This window comes from Tauraco erythrolophus, chromosome 22, assembly GCF_009769465.1.
Source record: "Tauraco erythrolophus isolate bTauEry1 chromosome 22, bTauEry1.pri, whole genome shotgun sequence".
Taxonomy (NCBI): Eukaryota; Metazoa; Chordata; class Aves; order Musophagiformes; family Musophagidae; genus Tauraco; species Tauraco erythrolophus.
This window is the reverse complement of record NC_141486.1, coordinates 4,070,989-4,091,139: the sequence shown is the minus strand read 5'-3', so window position 1 is coordinate 4,091,139 and position 20,151 is coordinate 4,070,989. Positions and strand designations below refer to the sequence as shown.

General features: G+C 52.6%; 1 protein-coding gene across 2 annotated transcripts in view; it reads left to right on the top strand.

The window, feature by feature from the left end:
- ASTN2 (astrotactin 2) overlaps nucleotides 1-20,151 on the top strand; it is a 370,596-nt gene that overhangs the window by 15,179 nt on the left and 335,266 nt on the right. Inside the window, exons 2-3 of one of the 2 annotated variants that reach the window (XM_086625403.1) lie at nucleotides 8,112-8,121; nucleotides 17,434-17,485. The exons of the other annotated variant lie outside the window; for it this stretch is intronic. Of the exons in view, the coding sequence (XP_086481529.1) occupies nucleotides 8,112-8,121; nucleotides 17,434-17,485 (62 nt within the window). The remainder of the gene's footprint in view (nucleotides 1-8,111; nucleotides 8,122-17,433; nucleotides 17,486-20,151) is intronic. 2 annotated transcript variants of the gene reach the window in all.

The following is a 20,151-nucleotide window of genomic DNA, read 5'->3' as shown; positions in this document are numbered from 1 at the left end:
TCTCACTTTAATTTTTCTGAGTGTGATCAGAGGGGCTGGAAATGTATTTAATTAAATAGCAACAGCCTTGTCTTTTTCATGCAATTCAAGAAACCGGAGCTGCTTGAAGACACAAGCTCCATTACGTTGCTTCACATCTTATCACATCCCAGTGCTTGCCGCTTCCTCCTCCTCTGTTCTTTGCTCTCCCAGACAAGCAGCACGGTTGTCCTTACTGTGTTCCCGGTGTCTGCTGTGTCGGAGGAGGAAATCCATTATCCGGTGGCACGGCAGCCAGGAGGGAGGTCGGGGACGCTGCCTGTAGAGGCTGCTCATAGCCAGCTTGGGGTCTCGCCGGAGCAGCGGTTTGCACGACAGACACGCTGCTCCTCCTTGTACTCACTTTTATTCTGCTTTTGTAGCAGCTGCCTTCGCTGCTAAGCTGACAAGCTGTTCCCTTAATGTGCTGTGGCCCAGCGTCACATGGGAACGGGGACAAGAGCTGGAGTTTGGGCACGGTGCAAGCTCCGTGAGCCGGAGGTGCAGGGGTGCCGCCGGCCTCCGCTTCTGCTCCCCGGGAGCGTGCGCTGCCCAAAACTGTGCATGCCAGGGGAGGCTTTCTCTGCTGCCTGGGTTCGCTTTAAAGGCTGTTGTAAAACCTTTTCCCTCCTTGCCGATGAAGGGTTTTACAGCGTGTTGCAATGAGCCACTTAAACGCCAAACGGGAGGGAAAAAAATCTTGTTTGCAGCACTCTCCCAGCTGAGGCGGCGTGGCAGCCTGGAGCTGGCGCTGAGGTGGGACACGTGGTGTTGGGAGGGGATGCTGAAGACAAGTTGAGCCTCCTGAGAGCCTTCACTTTGCAGAGCTACACATCCATGTTTATCCTGTGGCATCTCCCAGCTGTGTTGCCTCCCAAAACCATGTTCCCCATTGCTCTTAGCTCCTTGGCAAGCTGCTCTGCCGGTTTGGGGTGTGCCCTGAGTCATATAAACCCAGTACTTAGTAGACTTTAGTGCAAATTTATCCATGGATGTCTGGCCCGCTTGTGAAGCAGCTCTGTGGTCACCTCCCTGGGAAGAGTGGCCCAAATCACCCCACAGCCTCTCTCCACGGGGAGCTGATGTGGACAGCAGCTCCCCATCCCCGCTAGCGCAGGGGCTTTGGGCTGGGGAGGAGGATGGTGTTTTTGCCCTGGCCGTGGCTCAAAAGGCAAAGGTTTTCTGTGGATGTGGGACTACAGATTTTAATCACTGCTTGTTCTGATCCTCGCTCTACCAGACTGCTCCGAAGGCACCTACGGGCAAACCAGCAGGTGTTAATATTCTTCTCCTTTTGCTGTTGTTGAGTGGGGGAAGAATTTAGATTGAAGGAAAGCTGTTATTTGTAACCGTGCTTCTCTCCTCGACTGTGGCAGCTGGAGGGCAGGTGAGACCTGGGCGAGAGGAGAGGAGATCTGGACCCGGTTGGAGAACAAGCTGCAGCTTTGATTTGGCCGGTAATGACCGCGCGGCGTTTCCCCAGCCTTCTCCGTGCTCTCGTCCTTCCAACTCTATGCAAATATTTGCAGCAGTTCGGGAGCTGCCCGGGGAGATTTTTATTCCTGGCATGAACCGAGTTAAAGGGAAAGGTTGGGCCGGGAGAATGATCTTACGGGAGGTACCAAGATTCACCCTGCCGAGCAGCTACCACTGCGGTGGCCAGTGAGGGACAGGGTGCAGGTCCCTGGAGCATCCCCTGGAGGTTTGCTCCTGCATTCCCATGGGGTGCTTGGGTGCATGTAGCTGCAAAAAGGATCTGTGTATCCTGACCAAGATGAAAAGGTCCCGCAGCAGCTCCTGAGGGGCTCTTGCATCTCCCTCCTGCATCTCCATAGGATTGGCCTGTCCGAGGTCCCTCAGTGGATGGGAACGCTGCGTTGTGCCGTGTGCGGATGGACTGCGGCGGGGGAGAAGGGAGATTTTTCTTTGAGTGCTGAGTGTTGACCAGGGGCCGGTGCAGAGGGACGGATGCTTCTGTTAATTAGCACTAGATGAAAGGAAAACTCCTCTTTATTCAAAGAGCGGCTTGTTCCAGTTTCATTGCAGCCCCTCAGTTCTGAGCTTTAAAGTTCGGCGGATGTGTGAACAATAAGTTCGGAAAGACGTTTTGAAGCCGAAATTGCAGCATTGTTATGAAAATGCTGAAGGGGAGTTGTGACACTGTTCTGCAGATGAAAGTATTTTTACAACCTTAAACTGACACGTTAAAAAAAAAAAAAAAAGAAAAATAAAGTTTGCACGAAAGACAGATCTTGACAAGACCTTTCCTGGCCGAGATCAGATGTGACTGATCCCGAAGATTGGTGAAGGTGCTCTCAGGTGCTGCGTGCTTTGGCTGTCATGTTGGTGAACCTGTGTCCAGTGTGGCCAAGTGAGCGGCTCCTGTTGGTATCACTGGAATATACTGGGTGTGCAGGGAGCCGTGGGTGCCCCTGCCCTGTCGCATTCCCCCAGGCAAGTGATGAAGTAGCAGGAGGAGTTGTGAGAGGAGATGCTGATGGAGCATCACGTGCCAGTCCCGTCCTCGCTGCCCGAGCGATGCCCTCGCTGCTGCTGACCCCAGCAGTGTTGGCTGCGGTTGGAGTTGGGCTGTGAAAACGCATTTTTCACAGTTGTTTAGCAAACATCTGTGTAATGGATTCGCTGAGGAGTGAAGGGGGAGTCTGGAGCTGGCCACCTCTGGCACCGACGCTGAGATGCTCCTGCTCTTCCTCCGTTCCCCGGAGCTCATCTGTTTGTGCCATTTTGGCTCACCCTCGGGCACCGGGGAAGTGGGGCTGGGGGGCGGGGGCTGGCTGCCACACACCAGTACCAGGCAGGGGGATGGCCCGGTGGGTCTGGGGGCTCGTGGCAGCTTTGGCTCCATCACAGCCCGTTCCGGGGCCTCGTTCCCCCATCCCAGTGCTGCATCTCACCGGTTTGAGCTGTGATCCCTGGGCTGAGCCCCGGCTGCTCAAGTGCTGCCTCCTGCATGGAGCAGCATCTCGCACCCCGAGAAGATGCGGTGTACAAGAATGTGTCCTGTGCTGTGCTAAGGGACGTCCCTCTCACCGGCTGTCTGCGGCTCCGCTCAGCAAACGGCATCGTCGGTCACTCACCGACCGCCTTCTCTTGGGATTTTCTATCCCGTGACCACTGAAACGCACCGGCTCATGGTTTTGGGTTTTTATTCCCGTTAAGCTCTCTCAGATACCCAGGGGCCTCTGAGCACCTGCCCTATAATTAAAAGCAGCTATTGCGATGGCTGAGGGGCTCTGTGAGTTGCCGGGCCATGGGCCCTGGTCTACTGCAGAAAAGCTGTCAGGCAATTCCTTCGTTAGAAAATAGACACCAAAAATTCCTCTTCCACCCCCGACTTTGTCTTCCTGCCAGCCCTGGATTCCAGATTTATTTCAGGGTCTTTTCTTTTGGGCCCGGGTAGGTGTGGAGCGTGTATTTTTTGCCGTGTGAGTCTGACAAGCCCTTGGGGAGGATGAGTGGGTGTCTCAAAGCGTTAGGGAGAAACTTGGCAAGTGCTTCAGCTCCAGGGATCTCTCTGTGTTTTTGGCTGCATCTGCTTTTTTTATCCTGCCGCTCTTAAACTTTTCTGAAGCAGCGAAGTCCCACCCTGGCAGCGCTGCTGTCCAGGAATAACGTGACTCCTGTTCCTCGAAGGCCTGGCTGCGGAGACTGTGTGGTTTCTGTGGTTTCTCCCAAGGGTGCCAGCTGATGCATGGTGCTGGATGGGACAGTCCTGAGGTCCCTCTGCCCAGCGCTCCCGAATCTGAGTGTTAACTATGGATGGGAATGGTCTTATCATCTCTGTGTCATGGGGGAGGGTGCTCCACTCTTGGAGCCGGGATGGAGGTGGGCAGGAAGGTGCTCAGAGGTGGCTCTATGTGGGACGTGTGTGCCATGCTTGGGTGTCTCCTGAGAGAAGGAGAGGCTGTTCTAAACCTCTTCAAGGTGGTGTATTTCTTATTGTGTCTTGTTCTGTGCTCCCAGCTTGATTCCTGGATTTGTAGATGGGATTTGAGATCCTGTTTCAGGAGGTGGAAACAGTCTCATAGCTGTGTTGGAGGTGGGGAGGAAGGGTTCCCCCCATGATCTTTGCTGTACTGCAGCTAAAGGAAGCATGCATGAACATGTGGGTTCATCTGGTGGAAAATACAGGGCTTTGTGTCATACTGGGATTCTCTTCTTGGCTCAGCTATTTTTACTCATCAAGTGATCTTGACGGAGTGAGCACAGCTCCCTGTACCTCTTCCTCACCCACTGTTTGCAAAAGCCTGGAGGGGCTCCCTGTTTGTGTTACCGAGGTGGTGTAAAATCCCTCTGCAGAGGTGGGAGGGAGGGAGGGAGGGAGGGGTGAACGGCCAGCCAGCTCCTCTCGGCTCCTTTCCTGCTGCTCTTCCTGCGTGACGGGGCAGAGAGCGCAGAGGGAAGGAGACCAGTGGAAGTGTAAAGCCAGAAGTGGAAGGGATGGTGGGTGAGTGGACTCGACAGACCAGGATCTGCTGCGTCTCCAAGCGGGGCATCTGCTGCCCTGTGCACCTCTCCAGTCAACAGCTCTCCCTGCGGCTGGGCAGCGGGACAGCAGGATGCTGCTGTTGCATCTGATGGCTGTAACGTGCTGTTCTGTTGGGAGTTGGGGGTTTCTCTCCGCTTTAGTGTGCTAAAAATGATGTGCGTGGTTGGAAATTCCTCTCCTCTACCCCATGTGCGCACGTCTCCTGATCTCTGCAAGAGAGCGACGGCTTCTCTAATTAGACAGCCGAGGAGGTAACCTTAGCAACTCCACGCTGGTGCTGGGGACCATCTCCAGCTGCCCTTGGAGATGGCGTGTCTGGTGTTCAGATGGCCTCTCTGGGGACAGGAGGGCTCGGGCTGCCTGCGCGCCCATCCTCCCTCCCCGGCACCATTTCATGTGGCTGGTGCTGTCTGCGGCGTGAAGCGAGAGCCGGCACGGGAGGAGGCACCTCCGTCCCACCGCTGCCTGTGTGGCTCCATGGAGGAGCGGGGTTGTGGGCAGAACGGGAAGGGAGCTGGTGCAGGAGGTGCTGAGCCTGCCTCTGCATTGATGGTGTCCGCTCTGCCATGAGTGGGGCTTGGAGCTGTGGCAGGGGAAGCTCTGGAGATGCAGGAGAGCAGGAACCTGCCGTCCAGGAGCACAGCGTGGGACGTGCGCTTGGCTCATCCCATCTCCTGAGGCTGCAGGAGCTGGTAGCCCGTGGCAGAGCGGCGCTGGCTAAGGCTTGGAGGGTGGTTGTGAGCACAGCAGGGTCTGTGTTTGCTGCAAAAAGACTGCTGGTGTCCTGTGCCCTGGGAGCTGAGAGCCTCCCCGTCCCTCTTGTCCTCCCCACCCCGGCTGACGCAGCGGCTGCAGCTCTGGGCGCTCCCTTAAAATCTGGATGCAGCTCCTGCCCTGTGGGCTGGAGGGGCCTTGGCTACTCGAAACGGTGCTCGGAAATACTTTTTTTATAGCAGCTGGGAGCGAGCCAGGGCGAAAATGAGCTGAGGCCGCTGAAGGGAGATAAGCTGAGACGTAAACTGTGATTTTCTGCCCTGTGAGCCCTATGCATGGATTTCATCTTTTAATGGAAGTGCAGTAAATAAAAGCCATTTTCACAATAAGCTGAGCAACAGGTCATAAGCGTCTGAGCCACTGAAATTGATAGAAGCGAGCTAAGCGTAACAAATCTCCCAAAATTGCACCAGACTCCACTTGTATCTAGTCCCTTCCTGCATCTCACCAATTACAGCAAAGAGCAATTATTTCTGAGCCAGAGCTTCCTCTGAATAAAACTTCAGTCAAACTGCAGATGCTTTATCTTCTTTTCAAATAGATTCGTACCGGAGGAAAAACCCCCAGTGGGGAGAAATCCCATTTGAAGGGGCTTTCCTGAGCAGACTTTGCAGAGAGAATAGATGCTGGACACGCATGGAGGCGTAAATTTGACCGATCCATAGTTTGCTGGCTCTGGCTGAGAGGGGGATGCAGGGAGATGTCAAGCGCGTTCCCTTTCGAATGTCACTTGTGTTTTTGTTGGGATGGAGCATGGGCTGGGGATGTTGCGGTGTGACCCGCTCGCTGCTGGGTTGCTCCTGTTGTTGAGGTTCTCCTTCTTCCAGTGAGATCCAGTAAGTGACTGTCTCTTCTCAGTGCCCTCTGCAAGGCTCCATGCTGGTACCCAGAGATGCTCCTGGGGTATAAAGCAGACTCTCAAGTCCACGTTCAGACTAAATGCTAACACTTTTTTCCCCTATAACCTCTATGCTTTGTTTAGAAACGTCCCTGCCGCAGAGCCGTGGGGACGCACCGGCAGCAGGGACAGTGCGTGGGGCGAAAATTCCTTCTCTCTGCAGCAGTTTGTCCAATTTGAGGGGGTTACCTGGGAATTTATTTGAATTTATTTGCAAGTGCTTTTAAAGAGGCACTCGTTTTACATGTGGAGATGTGGCACCACTGTCTCCAAAGTTAAATAGCTCAATCTTCACTGTTCTGGGGCCATGATGTTTGAGCAAGACATCTCTGGTGCCGTGCAGCCCGTGGGGCTCATGGAGGAGAGTTGTCGGTGTGTGTATGGTCGCTCCTTGGCCAAATGACTGTGCCGGGGATGGGGCATCTCAGCCCTGATGTTTTTCTGTAGGTAGGAATGAAGTGCATTGCTTGGGGTTTGGTGGAAGTGTGCTCCTACTGCTAGATGCTGCTAGAGATGCTGACGAAGAAGTGCCATAAGATAGTGGGTGTATGAAGCTCAACTGGCTTTCCAATTGATGTCATTAGTGCTCCCTACTGAAAAATCCCTGGGAAGCTGGACACTTTCTGTCTCTGGATTTCTCCAGAAGTTTTAGCTGAGCAGCTTCTCATTAGGTGCGTAGACGCTGCTAATGTGGCACCCCCCTGGGTCCCTCAAAAACATTGCAAGGTCTTAAATTGCCGGAGAACTGATTTGTCTCTCGTGGTGTTGTTAGTGAGGTGCGTCACTTGGGTCTGTTGTGATGCCCGGAGGGCTGTGGGACGGGGCACGGAGGCACGTGGGAGGCACGTGGGCACGAAGGCTGTGTCGCCAGCTGTGGCCCCGGGGCTGCTGCTCGGTGCAGCTTTCCTGGCACGGGTGAGATGAGGAATCACCAACGGGGAGCGATGAGTGTTGTTCAATGATGCGTCCTCCCCTGTCACGGGGGAGCAGGGTCTGATTGATTTCCTTGCTGTTAGCTTCGCATGAAGAAAACTGTTGTGGTTTTTTTTTTTTCCTTTTTACCTTAGACTTGGGAATTACATTTTTTTTTATTTTTTCCCCCCTCCCTCCCTTGGAGGGTTGTTAATGAAAAGCAAGGAACCAGCTTCTCTTCAATTTAATTTGCTTGCATGAGCTGGCAGCACACACGCCCTCCACACCCCCACCCAACCACCTCCCCAAAATATATGTCAAATATTTGCTGAGAGGCTTCTGGGACTGCCTCGAAGATGGGCTGCGCACACGATCCTGCCTGCAGATGCTCTCTGTAAACTTTTGCAGCTTGGTGCTTGCAGGCAAATACATGTGTGCGTGGCCGGAGCCTCCTTGTCCAGTTTGGAGAAGGAGTGTGTATGTGGGCAGTGTTCTCGTGGGCAGTTCCTGGGAAGAGCAGCCCTCAGAGTCAGTGTGAGCCCTATTTTTCTGCTAAGGCAGCAGGTGGAGGGGGGGGAAAAGCATTGAAAAGCTGTAAAATGCCATATTTCAGACCTCTCCAGGGCTTTCCTGGCACAAGGAGGGGAGCAGAGGGTTGGCTGGTGGTGGGTGTCGGGGTGGTGAGAAGAGCCAGCGTGGCTGACCTCCAGCTGGGAGATGGAGGCAAAGGGTCTGGGTGGGCAAGATCTGGGCACTGTGGGCTCCTATTTCCCCAAATTCAGAACCCGATGTGAATTCTATGCCTTTCTGTGCTCTCTTGCCTTTCTTTGGAGAGGTGTTAAAGATTGTTAATTAGATTTCAGGTGTTCCCTAAGTAGCTTTTTTCTTCCCATGTGCATGTGGGCAGCCCCACCATCAGCATCTCCGCTGCCGTGGCATGGCACAGTCACCATGTTTGGAGCCCTGTGGGTGCCACCCTGCCAGCTCAGCTGTTATCAGAAGCAGGGACGTGATCAGGCTTCACAATCTCCTTTGCCATCTCTCTGCCAGCTGAGGCACATCTGGCTCTTCTCTCCTGGTCCAGTGACAGCCAGAGCTCTCAATCCATCCTGCCGCAGGGATGTGGCTTCGTCATCCACCTTTGGAGTCTCCTCTATTGGCAGTATTGGAGGCAAATCAACTAAAATATAGGATCAGCGTGGTTATTCGGTACGTCCACCTTCCTCCGGCGAGCAATTCCTTGTGCAGAACGTGTTCATTTACTCACCGAAACAGAATTTCACCATCCACCTCCCGTGGTTGGTGATGAATCCAGCCGGAGGTGCTCGACTCCCGTAACCGCAGCGCACCGAAGCTCCCCGTGATCCTCCGCAAACCGCCACTCGCTCTCGGCTTCTTGCAGCGTTCCCCTAACGCAGTTGGCCCCCGCAAACCTCTTTTCAATTTGGGAAGCGCTGCCTTTGTTTCCTTTCGCCCTGCCAGCTGTAATCCCTGCCTGGCTGTGCCCCTTACTGGGCAACCATTTATTTTCCTTAATCTTTTATGAAGCACTTTTATCATAAGCTCTCTGAAAATCCGCTGAAATTAGACCCTCTAAATCACCTTCATCTATTTTAAAGGCTTTTTTTTTTTTTTGTAGATAATACTGCCAGGTTGCTTAGCATGCCTCTTTTCCACCATCTCTTAAGGAAGTTACATCACCTCGACCTGTTCAGATTATACTTTGCTCGTTTCTAGATTGGCTGACCCCTAATTAGACTCAGAGCGAAGTTCCTGCTCTCCTGCAGTTTGCTATTTAGCTCTGCGGTCCTGGAGCTGTGGTCTTTTAAAAAATGAAATAATGATCAAAAAAATAATACTGCAGCTGTTCTACTGTTTGCACAGCTTTTAGGAAAAGCATCTGCAACTTGGTGGATATTATGGGAATTATATTAATGCTTGGTACAACTCAGTACCTGAGCTAAGAAGCCTTTTCAGATGTGAAGGACTGAAATGAGCTCGGCAGCCGGGATGCCCAAGTTTCACTAAGTAGCTACGACTTCTGAGAAACCTCACCATATGGCTCTGGTGCAGCTTTTCTGATAGTTCCTGCTCATTTGATGTCAGGGGGGTATTTTTTCCTGGAGATGCTGACCCCTGTAAGGTGGAGAGAGCTGTGGATGGGCCATCTGCTCTCACAGAATGGTCTTAGGTTGGTCCTTCTGTGCCCAAGAAGGAAGGAGGCTGGTGCACAGCCCAGCACTGCGCTTGGCAGTTGTTGTTGCTGCTGCTGTTGCTGCTGCTGTTGCTGCTGCTGTTGCTGCTGCTGTTGTTGTTGTTTTCTTTCTTGGATAGTAAAAGAAGGCATGTGGCTTTCCCTGATGTGAAAGCTTGGGCAAGAATTGCATCGTTGACCAGCTCTCTGTTTTGGGGGAAAATAAGGCTATTCAGAGCAAAGCCTCCCACCTTGCAGTGGGCATAACTGTATGCAGCAGCTGGAAGCTGCAATTAGATAAATTCAGGCTGGAAATGAAGCACAAATCCCCAAATGAAGTTAGCTGGACGCTGTTGGGTGAGGGAGGAGTCGTGCCGGGCGATTGCTGTGGTCCTCCCTGCCTGCCTCTGGCTTTGGGAACAGCCAGTTTCTGGTAGAGCTGCTCACGTGGCAGCTCCTTCCTGTACTCCAGCTGCCGGAAGGCTACAACAGGCCATAATATTACTCTTTTTTTCTGCTTCCTACAAATAAACCAAGCTTCTTCCCGGACTTCTCAGGAAGGGTAGGACACGAGAGGGATGTCTCTGAATAGAAACATCTGTCCTCCCCTGCATCCCTCCTCCTTCCCCCCATCCTCTTGCTCTTTTCCGCAAGGTTAAATGCCGCAGCAGAGAAGGAAATTGAGTTTTTGGTGTCTGTGCTCCCAAAGGCTGCTCTCAGCTGGGGAAATGCATCATCCTGCTGGGCTCTCGTACTAATCCCTCCTGGGACCACTCGGGAGGCAGCGACACAGACCGAAGGGGTTGCAGCCAGTGCTCCCAGTGTCCTCGGGTCAATGGGTTGCTGGTCCCATCATGCGCTTATAATGGAGAGGGTATCTCTAGAAGTGAGGATTTGTTTACTGTGTCTGGCCTGGCAGGGTATTTTGGGATTGCAAGGAATAAGTAATCAGATTTCCATTTTCTGAGGGCAATGCCAAGTAAAAATGTATGAGTCTTTCTCTTTTTTTTTTTTTTTTCCTCCTTTTTTTATTGTTTGGAAGAAAAGAAACCTCACCCCCTGCACGACAGGGTGGGTCGGATATTAAAAAGAGAGGTTAAAGCCTGAGAGCAGACCTACAGAAGCCTTTCAAGAAAGACTCCAGGACATTTTCTCCAGCAATCTTCTGGTGGAAGAGCTATTGACCCCAAGGTGGGCTTGTAGAGAAGGGAAAATCATGCTGTCCCCATCCTCTCGCCCCCAATCTTCTTTCCCATAGGATTCGGTGGATTCTTCCTCTGATCATGCAGGTTGCTGTTGGCTGGTGGGAGACTTTATCTTTTGCATCCCGTTGGCAGGGTGTGGGTCAGGCTGTCGGAGATACCCTCCTGCTGTGGTGGCACAGCTCGTGCCGTGCCAACGAACAAAGATGCTTCAAAGGTTGCAATTTTCAGAGGGAGGAAAATTGAGACCATGTTGCCCATCAATGCATCTATATGTACATGTATGTGTATATAAAAAAGCCTATTTAAGCATATTGACTAATATATTAAAAATAATTGTTATTGGTTACACAAATCACCAGCAATGCTGCTATGGCTGTGTTGCAGCCTAAATTTTCACTTGATTGCTACCACATAATTTTTAGCAAATAACCAAAGCATTCTAACTTAAATATTGTCACAGTGTCCTTTTAATAGGCAAATGAGGTAATTATGATCTCCTTGGATAATAGGATAGCTTCTACCTACCAATGTGCTCATAATGTGTTTTGCTGATTTCAAGCAGCTTTCGGAGATCTGTGTTTTCCTTTTAAAATGAACTCCCAATCTCTTGCTGCCCCCAAACCCTGAAATGTTCTCGGGATTGCTTTCCAGCTCTGCAAATTGAGTTTTGTGCATGAGCGGCAGTGGGCAACTCCAAGCTGCTGCTGGGGTGCCGGGGGCTGCACGCAGCTGGTGCTGGGCACGGGCAGGATTGGCATGACAGTTGTCTTTGGTGCCCACCAGCTCTGCAGCATCTGCTTCATCACCTTCCCCTACAAACGCACCCTGTGAGTATTTACGCTCCCCATGAATGGGGTGCATGGGGACGGACAGGGAAGGGGGGGTCTTTGCTTCCAGTTTGTCTGCGTTCAAGTTTTCTTTGCCTGTTCTGAGGTTTGCAGCGAGGTGTTAGAAGTGGCGTTCGGCAGCTCGGATCTTGAATTCGCAGAGTGAAAGCTGGCAGCTCCGAGTGCCAGGCTGGGCTGCGGGAGCCATTGCCATCGGATGTGCATAGGGATGGAGGCTGAGCTGAGGTTTTACCCAAGTTACCTGCAGCCAGGGAAGGAAGCTGGGCTGCAGAAGGTGCCTGGGATGGAGAGGATGGCTGCGTGGGACAGCTGGCTGCCCTCACGCTGCCTGCAGCCAGTGGCAGCTGGTGGATGCAGTGCAGGCTGGGGAGCTCAGGAGAGCGAGCAGTCACAAAGTGTGCAACGCAGATTCATCCCCTGCAGTGTCCTCTACTCCTCCAGTCTTGGAGATTTGTGCCTTGGCAGGTCTTGGGGGCATCCAGCATTCACCAGAGCAGGGTTTTTCAAACCAGCATCTCCTCTGTCCCCCCGCTCTCCCCGAGCCTCCCTCCCTCTTGTGGCGGATGCTGATGGGGAAGGAGATGGCAGCGGCAGAACGAGCCGTGCTGCTGTACCTTGCCATCACCTAAGCTATACTTTTTCCCTCCTCTCGCCCGCACCCTGCCTCTGATGATTGTAGTGGGGAGGACTCCGTGATTGCTGACAGCTTCTCAGGAGTTGCGGCACAATTGAATCCGTTCCCTTTCAGTGCATAGAAGCCCTTCAAATTGTAATCACAGGCCATTCTCCATCTCTGAATTGTGTTCGGCAGGCAGCTGCGAGTCAGCGCTCTCCTCCTCCTCCTCCTCTTCCTCCTCCTCCTCCTCTTCCTCCTCCTCCTCCTCCTTGGAGCCCCCAGGCTGTGCTGGCACCGATCCCCTTGCTCTCACCCCTTGCAGAGCTGCTCCTCGGTGGGTATTTGCATTCCCTTGAGAACAAAATCAGTGATGGAGTGGGCTGGGACGGCATGGCAAAGCCAGCAGGAGCAGCTGAGGTGGCTTCTGGGGATGGCCAGCACCGGCTGGGCCAGGGGCTGCTGTAATGTGTGTCCGTATCCCTCTCCCAAATGGAGGGGTGGGAAGTCCAGGGCTGAAGGCAGATCGAGGGTAACATCAGGCTCCTGCCCCACCTGCCTTGCAGCCCGAGGCAGATGGACTGCTGTCATACTTCCAGCTGTAATGCTGCCTTCGAGGTGAGTCTTCTCCTTGGAGCAATCCACTTCCTAGTGCTCTTCTTATTTTGGGGGGAAACTCCAGGAATGAGCTGCATCTTTCTTTGCTCTCCTTGACTTTCCTGTTGTTCACCAGCTCCCCTTCCGTGTCTTTCCACTCCCTTCGGAAGCTTCCTTGGCTTCCTTCTCCCACAGGGCCGTGTCCAGGAGGGTGGGTGCTGGCTGGACTGGGACCGTTCCTCTCCTGCCCCTCAACTCTGGTTTCCTGTGGGCAGGTGCCGGAGCACTGCCGGCTGCCTGCCCGGAGCCAGCAAACGCAGCGGGGGGTCAACGTGTCAACGGAAAATTGAGTGCGGAGAGAATTAGGGCAGCAAGGCGTAATAATAAAACCTATTGCTGTTGGAACTGAGCCAGGAGGAGCCGTGGAGGGAGGGCCGGGTGCCAGCTCGAAGGGAATAAAGCATGATGCGGCGTGGGCCGGAGCTCATCAATCTGGAGGTTAGGGTAGGGCTGAGATAAGCTTCTGGGCACGGGGACAGCAGGGAGCTGATGCTGGCCAGGGCAGTGCCCTGGGATCCACCTCCCTTTGAGAGCATCACTCCGCTGCCCGCTGTCCCCAGTGCCGGCCAGCGGTGCTTTGTGCTGGTTCTGGCTGGGGTAGAGTTAATTCCCTTCACAGTAGCTGGTACAGGGCTGGGTTTTGTATTTGTGCTGGAAACAGCGTTGGTCACACTGGGATGGTTTGGTTACTGCTGAGCAGGGCTCACACACAGTCACGGCCTTTTCTGCTCCTCACCCCACCCTGCCAGCGAGGTTGGGGGTGCACAAGGAGTTGGGAGGGGACCCAGCTGGGACAGCTGACCCCAACTGACCCAAGGGATATTCCAGACCCTATGATGTCATGCTCAGCACATAAAGTTGGAGGAAGGGAGTACGTTGGGAGTGATGGCATTTGTCTTCCCAAGTCACTATTACGTATGCTGAGCCCTGCTCTCCTGGAGATGGCTGAACACCTGCCTGCGGATGGGAAGGAGTGAAGGAATTCCTTGTTTTGCTTTGCTGCGTGCGCGGCTTTTGCTTTACCTGTTAAACTGCCTGTATCTCAACCCATGAGTTTTCTCACCTTTACTCTTTGATTCACTCTCCCATCCCACCCTGGGGGAGGGAGTGAGCGGCTGCGTGGGGCTGAGTTGCTGGATGGGGTTAAACCATGACATGCTTGCTGGTTTGGCTGCTGTCAGGAGTCGTTCTGTTCTTTCCCTGTAGAGCTGGGGAGGTAAATCTGAAAAGAAAATAAATATTCACTGGGAAAGAACAGCTTGAAAGTGGTTCTGTGCTTTGGGTGGGGAGCACATTTTGTCGTTCTGTGTGTGCTCACTTCGCATGCTTTCTCCAAGGGGAAAACCTAAAACTTGTTAAACTTGAAAGGCCTGAAGTCCCCAGTGCGCAGCATGGCTGAGGGTAATCGCTGTCATGTCCTGCAAGCATGGAACAAGTATTTGTGTGAATTTGTTCTGGGAGCATTGGCCCCGATTCAGCAACGTGGCTCAGGCACGTGCTTTAAGCACTGGTGTCATGGAGGTTTCAAGCCAGTGCTTTGCTGGAAATGAAGCGGTCAGCTCAAGATGCTGTTTGCTTTGTTGTGGGTTTTTTTTGTGTGTTTCTATTTTTTTTTTTTTTTTTTTTGTGTTGGGAAGAAGAACTATTTCAACGTGGCAGTCAATTAAAAAAACAAAACTCAAAACCTGGCTGCTGTGATCCCTCCTTCTCCCCCCTACTAAGCGCCATCGGTTCCTTCTGAACGCAGAAGCAATGTCAGCAATGCTAACAACATCGTTATCACAGACAGTGTCTTTATGGGAGCCTGGTTTGTCTCCAAGGCTTTCAAACTTTCTTTTGTCCCAAGAAGTCAAAGCAAATTGTAGGCAGGCAGCTAGAACATGCATTCCTGGGGGATCTGCTTTCCTTGGCAGATAAGCAGGCTTTTTTGTTATGTGTTGAGGTCTCATGTGTTGAGGTCTCGGCGTGTTCCTGAGCCTCTGACTGTACAACTGTCACCGTTACGTGCTGCAGAACAGCACAGTGGGATGTGCTGGGAAACCAGGTCAATGTCTTGGGAAGCACAGGCATCCCTGGTGCATCCTGCAGCATCCTTGCTCGGCATCACATGGCACGTGGCGGAGGGTCTCACGGCTTCGGTGCCTGATAGGAGCACCCGAGCTGGAAATGTAGGGAGAAAGGGACTCTTTGCTGTAGGACAGCTTGACCTCCAGGTTCACACATGGCTTTATGCTGGCGGGAGTCCGGGTTTCCTCAGGAGGATGGCCAAGCCTCTTGGTTAACCCAGTCCTGGAGCTGGGGAGAGGAAGGGCCGACCCTCTTCCCATGCCAAAGCTGGGAAACAAATGGCCCTGACTTCAGCTTAAAGATTGCGTCCTCCCATCAGCTGGGGTAGAGCAGCTCATATATTCTTGTTTCCCTAAATGAAGGATGCACTCAAGCAATTGAAAACAACTTCTGGGACAATCTTGTTCCATTACGTCTAATGGAAGCGGGTGTACGTGGCACGTCGTGCGTGCTGATATCTTGGAGAAACAAAGAGGGATTTTCCCATTATTCAGCGAATGGATGAGACGTGAAATGAACTCCTCAGAGGCGTTTCAGTTTGTCACAATAGAGCAAAGTGAGTCACGTTTGGAGGGTTTGGGAACAAAATGTGTGCGATTTCTTGTATTCCCCTGTTTGTGTGCTCCCTGCCTCCCTTTTCCATCCCCCTTCTCCCTTTCCTGATAAACTTTAGCAGTAGAAACCCAAACTCAAAGTGCTCTTGCTTCTACTCATGGGGTCATCAGCGGAGATTAGCAGCCCCTGCAGCCCCTCTCCTCCCTGGATGGGGAGTTGGCTCTGGCATCAGCGGATGAAATGGGTTTGGTTTTTTTTACTGTTTTGTTTGTGAGCCCAGAGGAGGCATTTGCTCGTGTCTTAAAAGCTGGCAGTGACCACGAGGAGCAGCTGAGCCAGTGAGCCAAGGCCAGAGCATCTCAGCTCTTCCCAATGTGGTGGTTGGAGCAGTAAGAAATAACCAAATATCCTGTGAGCCGGAATAATTAATCTCATATTGATAAGTAAGCTAATGGATTCAATGGACTGTGGGATGTTGTCTTTGCAACCCTGGGACCGCTTGATGCTTCCCAGCCAGAGAAGAGCTTCCAAAACTTTCCTCACAGTTTTCCCTTCAGAAAATATTTCATTGAAGAAAGAGGGGGGGGGGGGAACGGGGGAGAACACTTAATTTGTACCCTCCAGTTGGCTGAATTAGAATTAAAACTGCCATTTTACTTTGAAATGTAATTTTTTCACGGCTGGATCACAGGAGGTTTTGGATTCTGCTGGGCAGCTGTCCTGCTTCCAGCTCTGCACCATCAGAAATGAGAGATGGGGGAGGCCGGTTCACTGACATCAGCCCAACGAAGGCGTGCAGCGCTGGCTCAGCAGCTTTGGTGGCACTGAAACGTTTCCAGAAGCGAAATGGTGCCACCCAGAAGGTCTGTCCCAGCCCAGGCAGGGGTAGGTGCCACCTTAATGTGTGAGAGGAGCACCACGGAGCTGTGTCCTCCTGTAACGGGGGACCTTTTGCCACTCCCACTCTCATTTTTGATTGTTTTACAATTATTGGAGTTTTTCCCAAAGCAAGGTGAGGAGCTGGTGTAGGGATGGTGATGCAGAGGCTGATGTGGGCAGCGCCTTTCCCGGGCGCGGAGTCTTTCTTTTATGGACAGCATGAAGTCCAGCAGTTTTGTTTCTCCTTAGGCAGTGTCACTTCATTTTCTCCTGCAAAAATACTGTTCAAAAATAAATCCCTTACGGGAGAAACTTAATTAGAAAGTCTTGGACATAAATCCCTTGCAGGGCTCTTTGAGCTCCCCGGATCCCGTCCTGGCTGTAAGGGTCCCCACAGGGCGAGGAGGAGAGAAGAGGCTTTCAAGACCTTCCCCTGGAGTGGTTTCTGTCTCTCAGCGAGCTCCTCTTCGCTGCTCCTGGGTCGCTGATTGAGAATTGCCTTGAAAAGCATCTTCAAACTCTTACAGGGCTGTTTCCTGACTTAACAAATCGATGCATTAAAATCTATAAATATTTAATCGCTACTTGTCCTCCAGCGAGGCCGGCCTTGCGCCTCCTCCCCTCTTTCTCCCCCTCCACCAGTAAGACCCTTCCCTGCAATGCCCAAATAATCCGTTTGTTAATGACCTCTGCATGGCCGTGCCCGTTCTCTGGTAGCGCGATGTCCACAGAAGAAGCAGCCCCCAAAGAGCTTTGGAAAGCGCTGGCCAGGTCTTCTGCTACAAGCAAACCAGCGAGTGTGATGGCAGGTGGAACCATACAGCTTGTGAAGGTGTGGGATTTTTAATTTTAAATGTTCTCCCATCTCCATGAAGCATCTGCCAGTGGTCTGTCTTGTGTGTGAGGGTCTGAAACTGCTCCTTTATGATATGCAGGGGTGTGTGGCTTTGGGAAGTGAGGGTCCGGTGGGTAATGGAGAAGGTGAGATGTTTGCCCTTGTTGCACAGCGGTGGTTACAATGCCAGACACCTCCGGTGCTGTCCCGGCAGGATGCTCGTGGGCCACCCGGCCGTATGCCCATTTCTGTGCAAGCTGCAGCCTTGAATTGCAAAACACAAACCAACCCCCAAGCAAACTCTAAAATTCTCTAGAAAAGAGCCACAAATAATGTGGCTGGTGAAAGGGGTTCTTTATCACTCTGAACGTTTTTTCTTTTATTTTTTTTTTCCCCCACTGCAATTAAATTCAAGGTCTTGTATCATCTGCTGTCATCATTCCCAGGGAGAAGCCGTGGATGTGACAGCAGGAGCGTGTTGCGGGGAGGGAGCCAGGCTGCACCCTGAGCTGGGGGAGAGGCGGGAGGGCAGGCTGCCCCAGGTGCAGTGCCCAGACCCCTCTGGGGCAGACTGCTGGGGGTCTCTGGGATGAACTGGGATGTCCTGCCCGAGCTGGGCTGATGTACAGGGAGCAGAGGTGCTGGCGGGGTGCTCTGCGGGCACGGGCAGCCCCATTTCCCAGCAGAACCGATGAGGCTAACATTTCCAGTGCCCATGCTAGCCAGGGTTCTGCTGCGCAAAACTCTGCAGGAGGAGGAACAAGACAAGTTCCACGGTCTCCTTTCCTGAAAAGGTGACATTTGAGGGGCTTTAAGATGTCCTAATGAAGGCTTAAAGTGGGCGGGAATGGGGAGATGGGTGCTGGTCCTTCTCCAGGCTCTCCGTGGGAGATGTGCCGGGGTTTGTGCAGGGAGAGGCAAGCCCTGCTTACAGTGCCAGAGCTGTGCTTGTGTGCCCTAATCTTGAGAAGTCCCAGCGACGTGGATAGGCTTTTCTGTGTGTTTGGGAGGAGACGTGTGCCCCAGATGTGGTGCCAGATGCCTGTTAGTGCTGGACATCACCGGTGAGTCCAGGAAGAGGCTGAGTGATGGCTCCGCCTGTAGGAACCTCATCAAGGTGCCCTCTTGTCCTGTGCTGTAAGTGATCCCAGCTGGAATCTGCTCTATTTTTATTTCTGAAAGTGAAAATGAGAGAACACCACACGCGTGGGGCTGGCTGGCTCTGTTTCAGGGGCTTTGGCGGAGCCCCCCAGCCGGGAGCCCACGGGGAGCCCAGCAGAAGCTGGAGGCAGCGGCAGGAGCCGTCCCGTTCTGAAAATAACGAAAGGCAAAACGTCTTGATTTCCCCCACTCCCCTCTCCTGAAACGGAAAGGAAATTCCAAAAAATCTCATCATGACAACTCTGACACTTCTGTTCCCATTTGCTCCAGAATTACCTTTCAAATATAGTTCAGTTCTTTCCAGCAAAGAGAGGGAGACTGTTCCAGGGCAGCTGAGGAAGAGAGAAAACAGCGAAGCAGCATCCATCCCTGCTGTCTCAAAGGGAACAAAACGCGGCGCATTTTAGCTCCAGGTGCCTATGCTGTGCTCACTCCTCCTGCAGCATGAATCCCAAGGGGAGACAATGTTCTGAGTGTTGTAATTTGATGATAATAATTCAGCATTTATGGAATCTTCTACCTCTGAATAACAAAGCATGTCAGGAAAAAAATATTCTCCCCAGTGACAGGAGAGGTGACGTCGAGTGAGTTGAGCTGAAGGTCTGAGTGTGAAACCTGGGGTTTCTGGCTTCTGGGTTGGAGGGTTTTACTGTCCTGATGCTCTCCTTGTACCCTCGCAAAGATGCTCTGGGCACGGAGGTATGAGTGGGTTTGCAGCCACACGTGCAGTTTGCTGGTGCATCGTCTTTGCAGTGGGCTCTGCTGGAAGGTGAGGTGCCAGCAGTGATGGGCATGACGAAAATAAAATTATTTGTTTGAAAAGTAAACAAGCAAGTAAACAAGAAAAGGATCCTGATGCCATTTCTGATGACATAAGAAATTGCAGAGCTTCAGAGAGCGAGGTGGCTTTGCGGTCCTGCCCTTGAAGCGCTGCTCAGACATCTGTATGAAAGTGATGTCCGTATTATCGTTACACCTAATTGTTCAAACTCCTTCTTACCTGCATGACTTCACTTCTGAAATGGCCAGATGAGAGGATGGGGGGGGGCGGGGGGGGGGGGGGGGTCTGCGGTAGCGAGTCAAAACTAGGGATTAGAACAGAAATTGTCTTATAATTAAAGTTACGGAGCTGCTGCGGCAGCGGTGTAATTACGGAGGGTGATCAGTGAAGCGCAGATGAGGCCGTGTGAGATCTCCAGCTTTTGGGAAGCATCTGAGCGAGGCTGGGGGGGCCAGAATGGTGCTGCTTGGCAGAACAGCTGCGGGGGGCGAAAGGAAGGGGGCAGGGGAGCGATCCTGTGCTGCCACAGCCCCCGGAGGTATTTCAAGCTGGATGTGTGGGATGAGATGCCCTTTGGCTCTGCTTGCACGGGCGATGGAGAAGCACCTTGCAGACCCTCCTGCCTGAGGGGCCACCGGCACGTGCACGCGTTTCGCTCCAGGAGCTGCCGACCTGTTGTTTGTGTGAAGGGAACCTTTTATTTGGTTAGTATTGGCCTCTGCCGCTTCATTTCATGCTCAGTGCTCGGAGATCAAGGGCCGTTTCTTTCCAAGACCTTTACTAAATGCTCCTGAGTTAGTGGAGCTGGACAGTTAGCACTGGGAGGGAGGGCGGGGAGGTGGATTTTCCTGGTCCAATACTTGTGGCTGTTTTGTTGTGTTCCTCTGCCCCTGCCATGGAGGTGCTGCCTCGTTTTTATTTATTCATGTTGGCCAAGTGTTGGTTTTTGGGAGGGTTCTCAGTGGTGACGCAATTAGAGCTGTGCATCCCAAAGTGCTTGGGAACGAGCGGTTATCCATGTCTGCTCCTGCCAAAGGCCACGGAGTCGCTGGCTGCCGAAATGAGCTTTGGTGACCCCGGTTTGATTCTTATACTCAGGGTCAAAAGCAGTTGTTTTTATTTTCACCTCCTGTACGACCGGTACCATCTCTTCCCATGTGGATGCTCTTCCCGCTGGCCCCTCTGCCTGGTCGCTGGCTGGAGGATGGAGCACAGCTGGATGTGGGTATCCGAAGGTACCGAAA